Here is an 8,799-nt window from a genome sequence, read left to right as displayed (position 1 = left end):
GGAATGTTATTTGTACACATTAAGTTTGGCTTGAACCGAATGACACCGTAACTTCTGATGAAATGTGTGAAATACGTACAGTAAATACGGTTTGATTAATATAACTTAAAATGCCATGTTTGGTCCATGACTGATAGTACGGTAATTGTTAAGGCCACAGCCACACAAAGGTAATGTCACTCTTAACTCAATACTTTCAGACAAACACTTGTGTTTTTGAATTTGAAGTCAACAACACATTTTATTTACACAGGTTGATTTTGATTCATTAATTGTACAATTTGGTCTTCTATTGTTTAAATTGTGTTCTCATTTTATTAAGTCAAACTTAATAAAACTCTTTTTGGTCACATACTCTCCTGATTTTCAACTAGTTGTAATTTTAATTAATTTGAAGTGTCAGAGCTCCCCAAAACATGTCTGGGTAGTTTCTTGTTGAAAATTCCCACTGATTCTGTATTTGATCATGCCGAGCCCTGCTCAGAACATGCAGTTTTCTGTGGCTATTCTGTAGACACACGCACATGCATAAACACACACAAGGAAGGTGGATTGAGCTTTTTCGCTCCGTGCCTTATCGTGTACGGTGAAAAGGTGGAACAAGCACCTAACTATGGGAGTGTCATGCACCTGGGGGAGGAGTTACTTTCCTTGGTGATATCATAAAGGGCAAATCTCCAGACGGTCTGTTTGAGCAAACATTTTCTGAAAAGTGAAGCAGGCAAACGACGGAGAGGATGGACTATCCTCAGAATTGTGGGGGCTGCAGACAGACTATGGACATATATCAGTGTTTGAAAAACATAGTAATTGTATTTAGCAAAATATATTACCTTTAATTTAGCTATGTATAAAGTTTCACTTATTGTTCATTTTCCTTACTTGTTGTGTTGAATTTTTTTTTTTTTAATTATTGTTTTTTGGTATAGAATCTGTTTATTCTGTCCACACAATGTGTCTCATCATTTTCAGAAGAGTTATATTTAGTGAACCTTTTTTGGGTTTGTACATTTGTACATCATTTATTGGTACAACATTCCTGTAGTCTGATTCCTTACTGCTTGGTGAAAAATAAGTTGAAAAGAGTGAATGAACTTTGGGCTCAAAGTCAAAGTTGCAGTTGTGACTTAAACTGTATAGTTATTTAGAAAAAAAACATCAACATAAAAAAAACAGCAAATAATACAATCTGGGGCTGCAAAGATCATATCTTGTCTGAGTGGTGTTGTGTATTATTCCAGTGCTGACTTTTCATCTGCTAATTTATAATGTTAAATGGTAAATGGACTTGAGTTCTAAAACTTTTCCAGTCTTCTGACTATTCAAAGTGCTTTAATACTGCATGTCAGACCTGCCTATTTACACCTATTCACACACTAATGGCAGAGGTTGTGATGTAAAGTGAGCTTTAGAAGTACTAATCCTTTCATACACATTATTGGTATGCCGATGATGGAGCCGTGCAAGCAATTTGGAGTCTTTCCCAAGGACACATCAGACATGTTGCTGCAGGATCTGGGGATCGAACCCCTGACCTTACGGCTAAAACAAGACCAACCAACTGAGCCACAGACGCCCCACAAATCTAAATAATCTCAACACCTCATTTACATATAAAGTGATCTGAAAAAAATACAGACAACATGCCAGATGTAAAGGTAAATTGATTGCTGGCTGGGTATTTGTCTGGATACTCCAAACGGTCAGTAACAGCAGCTTGACTTTGGTTGACTGTACCGCAGCAGACGGATTCTCTGTTTAAACAGGTTTGCAATGCAGTGTTCTGGATAAAGGACTATTCTTTAGAAAAGTATCAACATACAACATATTAAATTTATAGATGTTAAAGCGTCTAAAAATATGTAACAGAGAAAATCAATGTTAAGATGCTCAACATATGCTCAAAGACAAACTCAACTCATAGAAAGTATCTGCTGAACATTCTAAGGTATAAAATCACATTTCCTCTGGAACAACTATCCATACTTTTCTAAATTCCACAACATAAAGCTGTGACCATGACGTGTGGTCAAATTCCTCCATGCAGCTAGAGCATGTACAGACAGCGACTTTGTCATTCAAAGTGTCCAAGACACAAACATATAGATGACATAGTCAAATGTTGTCAAGTCAATGTATTTGACACAAACAAAAAAACAAATTGGAGGAGAGTGTCAAGAAACACTTCCAATGTAGGTGGATGTTTTTTTTTTGTTTTTTTTCTAAAGGGACTCCCTATCAATCATTTGCTCTTATTTCAAAAAATTAGGTGTACATTAACCAATCCTGAATCACTTTGAAAGAATGCTGTTTTCCAAAAGTAATTAATAATTATAACAATAAAGAATGTGTTATATTATGCAGCGACTGGTCACTGGTTATAAATCAGTGGTGTACACTTTACTTTGGACCATCAGGTGTAGTTCATTGAAAAGAAATGGCCGTTACTCTTGGCAAAACAGAAATTATTTTTTTTCTACAACAAATATTCTCTAATCAGACGATAGAGTGAAGAGAACTCAGAGTGCAAGATTCACTGTGCATTTGGCAACAATTTATTTGCATTTCTTTTTTTTTCTAATGAGGACAGTACAAATGAGCACAGTGAAGAACCACATCAATAAAACAGCTACAAAAGTTTGGTTAGTTTGCATTCAAGCAAGAGCTTTTTTTTTTTTTTTTTTTTTTTTACAATGCTGAGATCCAAAGCCCTGAATACTGGAGCTTTAAGTAAACAGTTGACTGTACTGCTTGAATCATGTCACATTAAAGTCAGATCCTTTTCTGTTGTAAGAGAAAAATCCACATTATAAAGAGGTCCTTTTGAAGGCAAACATGTTGGTTATCAATTGGTTGGAAGAGAATGGCGGAAAAACAAATATATATAAATAAAACATAAACAGCGTCTGGGCAGTCCTGAGAGAGGTTTTTGGTCAAATGTATTGAACATGACAAGAATAATCTCACATGAGCTCATTGAGGATGCTACATGTATCAAATACTGAAGGCAATGAAAGAAATCTCTACCACGCGTCTTTAAGTTCAACATATTAAAGACAAACTATGTCACATACGTGGCATTTAACGTTTTCATAAACAGTAAATAAAACACTTTCTGCTGCCTGTCAACGTGTTTGTTTATTGCTTGATCAATGAGGCCCAGCATTGTCAATGTTTTAATGACTCAAATTCACATGGACTATTTAAAAACAATCTATTGATCGGCAAGTCAATAAACAATTATACCAACGTACAAATATAGAGATTTATAAATAGTTAAATAGAGCTTAACAGAAATGCAAGCAAATAAATAAATAAATACATCATAAATAAATAAATGTACATTTAAATAAGGAAAAATGCATTGATTTGCCTTCAAAATAAAAGTGTGCTTTGCAGTTGGGTTTCCTCTGGGCTACCACACAGTGCCTTCACTCATGTCTGAGGAGGTTTGTGACAGCTGGTTTGTGTATCCGTTGTCACTGAGGGACACAGAGGTAAAAGGTGTGCCGGGGCCACACATCTCACTGGAGATGCTGTGCATGGAGCCCGGCATGTTGGGCTCCGGACTGGGTGAGTCTGCAGGGTGGTGAACAGACACTGTGTCAGAGAAACACTGCACCTCTGTTGGACAGTGGTGCCCTGGGTGGTGGTGGTGGTGGTGGTGATGGTGGTCCATACTTCCTAATGGGGTGCCCGCGGGGACGGAGGAGGGCACGTAGCCCAGGTCTGCTGGAGTCTGGGCCTGGGACGATGGAGGTCCCTGGAAGTACTCGTAATTCCCTCCTGAGCTGTAATATTCCGCTGGATAATCTGTGTACACATAAACATCTGGATTAGTGGAAAGAATAAATAGTAGAAACATAGACAAACTGAAATGAATGAATTACTATTCAATTATAATACGATTTAAAAAAAACAATGAAGCATAAATAACTTTATTTTAGTAGGCCTGCTTATCAAAACATTATATCTTTATTAATTATGTGTTGAATAGTTTTTTTGTTGTTTTTTTTTAGATAAAAACACAAACGTTGATGACAATCGGATAATAAACAACTTTTTTTTAACTCTTCACAAGACAATACACTCTAACTATCGATTAAATGAAAAGTCCTTTATCTCCAAACATATCTCACCTCCATAATAGGAGAAGTGTCCCATCTCCTCTGCCTCCAGCCTCTCTCCCAGCGCCCTCATCCTCCTCGTGCCGCGATAGAACACGTGTCTCCGGCCGCCCAGCGAGCTCAGCTGCTTCATGCGTCTCTCTTTGGACCGCCGGTTTTGGAACCAAACCTTTAAGCGATGGACAAAGACAAATAAGACCAGATCATCAGCATGAATGCCACAAGGAATAATATTAAAACCTTTTCTTGTGCCTCTTTCATTTATTAACAGAACTACGAGTTTCAGAGTATCTTTTTCTGATGCGTAAAAAATGCATTTCTATGAGTTCTTGGACATGAGGAAAGCTGTTAATTATGTCAAAAAATATGTATGAACCAGAAGTCAAAATAGGGATGAGTGAGTGCGTAAAATCCACTTTATGTAGCCTACCCAGGGAGCGTTTTGAAAAATGTCTACTGAAATCCGTGCTAAGTGAGTCGTGCTTTTAATGGTTTTAAGAGTGCAGTGGGAATGAAGATTATGGGGTAAAAATGATAAAATTGAGACCATATAAAAGAAAATGGGAACGAATCTGCAGAGCATTAAGGTCTGATTCCCTAAAGGTGTCTGCAACCCACCAATACCTGAAAGCTTTTTTTTTTTGTACAGGCCTACGAAAACTAGTCGCCAGATTCAGTCTGAGGAATCCCATAATGGACTGTGTCGATCCAACAGCGCAGCTAAAACACCCAACACATGTTGGTGTCTTTGACAACGTGTGTTTGTCTGAGTTTTTTTTTTTTTTTTTTTTCACCTGGATGACTCTCATGCTGAGGCCGGTGTCTTTCGACAGCTGCTCCCGGATGTGTCTGGTGGGTTTCGGCGTGGCCGCGAACGCCGCCTTCAGAGTCTCCAGCTGCTTGGCTTTGATGGTGGTCCGAGGCCCGCGTCGTTTCCCGACGCCGCTCTGCTCGTCGTTCTCGTTGTTGCAAGCGTCTTTATCTGACAAGTGTCCCGATTCCGAATCCTTGCCGTCGTCCTGCGGGTCCTGCGAGTCAGGAGACAGACTTGGGTCGCTGCATGTCGTTACTGTGGAAAAATATACAACATATTCCGTTTATAGCCACATTCAGTGTGGATACTTACAGGATCTGTTTATCTAAATCACAGCCTACCTTCAAATTAAAGCAAAGTATATATATCTGGAAATTTAACTCACAAACATTCCCTTTATAGTCTGGATTTGAGGGGAATATGATACTAAAACAAACAAATTTGAACTATACATAATTTTTGGAAGGGAAGAGAAGAAGGCTAACCTAACACACATACACACAAAAATAAGAATTAGTAGGCCTAGACATAATAAAAAAAATATAGGCTACTAATAGATGCTGCATGGTATTTCAACAATTTAATTGTAAAACAAAAAATAAAAAAAACAAACATTAGCCCATAATCTTCACCTGAGAGTAGGATTGTGTCTTTCCCATTGTTGTTCTGATAGTCCTCTTTACAGACGAACTTGAACTCGTCCAGGATGTAGAGCTCCTCTCCAGTGGACAGTTGTTTGTTACACATCACACAGGTGAAACAGTTCAGGTGGAACACTTTGCTCTTTGCTCTGCGGACCAGATCACTGGGTAGAATTCCCTGATCACAGCCGTCACACTTAGTCCCAAATATCCTGCAGACAGGAAATGCAACAGTCAGGCCAAAGTTTCACAACAGAGGTGCATGTGATAAAGACTTTAAGAGGAAAAATGTTTGGACAAGTAGCTTACATTAGTACGTTCCTCGTGCCTATAATATACTGGAATGATGCCTGTAGATTATTGTGAATTAAAGGCTAATAATCAATAACAAATTAAGGAGCATAATGTCTCCTTTAACCTCTCATTAATGATAAAAACAAATGTAATGGCGTAGATTAAATATGAAAAAAATGTTAAGTTTGTTTAGTATTGTCATTATGAGTGAATGTCCATCATGTAATCATCCATGTTTGTGCTTTAAAGAAAAGTTAAAAGAAAAAAGCAGCCAACATCATTAAGTGTTGAATTTTCAGATGTAGGCTATTCTTTATTCACTACATTAAACAGTAATTTAACCACAAAACAGCAGAACTAAAAGCACACACATTTGGTGTTGAAAAAACATTATTAACAATGGTAATAATTCTATAATAGTTACATAAATACTTAAAAACTAAACGTTAAAAAAAACATTAAAACAAAAACTGCACTCTACGACAATTCACTTGAGGAAGCAGTATTCATGGTGTAAACAAAGATGTATCTTGGGCTGCGCTTCTGTTTTTTTTTTTTTGTTTGTTTGTTTTTTTAAAGGCCCCAGCAATCCTGGATCAACATCTTTTTTTGCTTTGGCCTATAAAGTCACTTGATACTTTTTCTCGGATAAAATAAATCAAATGTGGCCTTTTTTCCAATGTCTATGTTTTCTGTTAAAAGCAATAATAATTTCTATATGAAACCATCCTAATTCTCACCTGAAGAAGTCATTCTTACAGTACAGCCTCCCTTCTCGTGAGAAACACTTCTCAGTCAAAGTGCATTTACATTCGCAGCACTGGACACATTTGATGTGCCACGGTCTGTCCAAAACTTTGAGCAGGAATTTGTCCACGATGGGATTCTCACAGCCGGCACACTGCAGCATGGTCTGCAGTGATTCCCAACCCGATATGTAAAGTGAAATATTCTCTCTCCACCGTCACAGTCACCTCGGAGATGCTGCTGCGCTTTTTGGGTAAGATCCAGCAAATCCAATGCTTCCAAAATTAATCTGAATAATCACATCACCATCCAGGATATTAAACACATCTACTCCACAGGACAACAATCCACATGTGACCAACAGCTCCAAACGACAGGTTGACTGTCGGAAAAAACATTTCTGTAACAAAATTACAGACTGGAAATCACAGAGGAGCCATCAGGATGATCCGAAGAAGCCCACTCTGGAGTGGCTGTTACACAAAATCACTGCAGTATGCTGTTTCCTGAGTGGCGGAAAGTAGAGAAAAACAACGATGATGAGAACGATGTTCTCAGTGCGCTCAGTCCGTCTTTCATTTGTGTCTCATTATGTCTCTGATGAGCTCTCAGTCTGAGAGAAACGCAGAAATAATCGCACCTTCAAGCTCAGCCTATTGCCTATTCAGAAACCTGTGACGTCAGCTTCAGGCTAAACCTATGAGCAGCCTTCTTTTTACTCCAGTGCACTGCATCTACTTCAATACTGTGAGAAGTAAAGGACTATAAAATAAGCGATACAAAAGATTGATTAAACCAGCAGAAAGATGACATAACTGATAAACTAGTTGTTAACCTAACTGTAATCTAAACAAATCATGGCCTATATGTTTTTGTATCATGGAAGAATATAAGACGTAAAAGATAAATCCAAAGAAAGCCAAACAAATTGTGCATTTTCGTTCCAAAAATAAAGGCAGTGTTTCAATTTAAATGTAACAATAGAAAGAGTCAGAAAAGCTATCTCATGTTTTAACCCTTTTCACGTCGCATTCTGACTGATGAATGAAAGAAATAGCATCATAAATACAGTAAATACGTTTTATTGAGGAAAAAAAAGCATAATAGTTTCCATGTTGATAACAATGTTTTTGGGGGCTTTTTTTTTTTTTCTACAGCCAGATAGTCTCTCAGGGATCGCCGGTTGTGGGTCAATGATATCACACAAATGAATAAATGATTTGCTGAGCCTCAGACTGCAGCCTACACATGATTGCTACATGGTCCGCAGACCTCTCCCTGCAGACCGCACATAGGACACATGGTCGCAAGGTTTCCCCACACAGATTCATGTTGTGCTCCTGCTTTATTCCTCTTCTCGTCTGAAAGGACAAGGAACACTAATGGTTATAATGTGTAGCTGATAGGCTGTCTCCATAGATGTTATCGCAGCGTGTTGGTGCACTGGAGGGGGAGATAGCGGGTTTCCCCACACAGCTGTACCTCTGCTTGTGACTGATATCTGAGCTGCAGACAGAATAAAACTGCATGTCTTTTTTTTTTTTTTTTTATCATTTTTTTATACTAGGCTGGGAATCATGAGCTTGTAAAATGTACGTCATCAAATGCTCTGGTTGTTATTTGCGCTGTGTTTTCAAACAGTATGTTCATGCTTTTCATATATTCTGTTTTAAATACTTAATTTTACAAAAACAGACAAACTGAAACGTATCTCAGTGTCAAGATGAAATATACAGTTTTTTTCTGGAAAAATTCCCTGACAGTACAAGGTTTGATTTTGAAAAAAAAACTCAACATAGTCATCAACTATCTATTGATTAAAGAACATTTAGTGTACTAAGAGTCTAAAGGCTACCTTTTTCTATCCATGGTTATATAGGTTTCTAGATATTCTTATGAACGAATCTGGATAAACTTTAAATAAACCTTTCTGAAGTGTGTAACAACATTTATTACTGTTTGTTTACCAGCGTTACATTTTTAGCACCATGGAGAGCACCTCAAAGAGTGCACAATTGAATTACACTGCATTAATAGAAAAGCAAATCAAACAAGTTATTCTGTGAAAATAATAGTGTGTATCATCTGTTACTCTAAATATGATCTATTGTTGTCTAGCCAAAATAACTGCAAGGTTCCTTTAGAGTGGTATCCTATTGCTAATGTCAATAAGGAA

At 37.6% G+C, this 8,799-nt stretch overlaps 1 protein-coding gene across 1 annotated transcript; it reads right to left on the bottom strand.

Moving 5' to 3' along the window:
- Nucleotides 1-2,540: 2,540 nt before the first annotated feature.
- Nucleotides 2,541-7,224, bottom strand: LOC306831379 (LIM/homeobox protein Lhx1-like). Its single transcript, XM_079355461.1, has 5 exons — nt 6,617-7,224; nt 5,574-5,794; nt 4,922-5,196; nt 4,140-4,296; nt 2,541-3,813 (listed from the first exon to the last, which is right to left on the bottom strand). Exons 1-5 carry the CDS (start codon nt 6,784-6,786, stop codon nt 3,416-3,418), a joined length of 1,221 nt encoding a protein of 406 aa, XP_079211587.1. The 5' UTR covers nt 6,787-7,224; the 3' UTR covers nt 2,541-3,415.
- Between the last annotated feature and the right edge of the window lie 1,575 nt (nt 7,225-8,799).

Source organism: Symphodus melops, assembly GCF_947650265.1.
Source record: "Symphodus melops genome assembly, chromosome: 11".
NCBI classification, from domain to species: domain Eukaryota; kingdom Metazoa; phylum Chordata; class Actinopteri; order Labriformes; family Labridae; genus Symphodus; species Symphodus melops.
This window is presented reverse-complemented; position numbering and strand designations above follow the sequence as displayed.

Excerpts from the sequence above, each read along its gene's own strand:
- LOC306831379 (XM_079355461.1), bottom strand. The coding sequence starts at position 6,786 with ATGCTGCAGTGTGCCGGCTGTGAGAATCCCATCGTGGACAAATTCCTG. Across the intron at positions 5,795-6,616 it reads TGTAAGAATGACTTCTTCAG|GATATTTGGGACTAAGTGTG; the intron begins GTGAGAATTAGG and ends TCCTGTCTGCAG. Across the intron at positions 5,197-5,573 it reads AGACACAATCCTACTCTCAG|TAACGACATGCAGCGACCCA; the intron begins GTGAAGATTATG and ends ATTTTTCCACAG.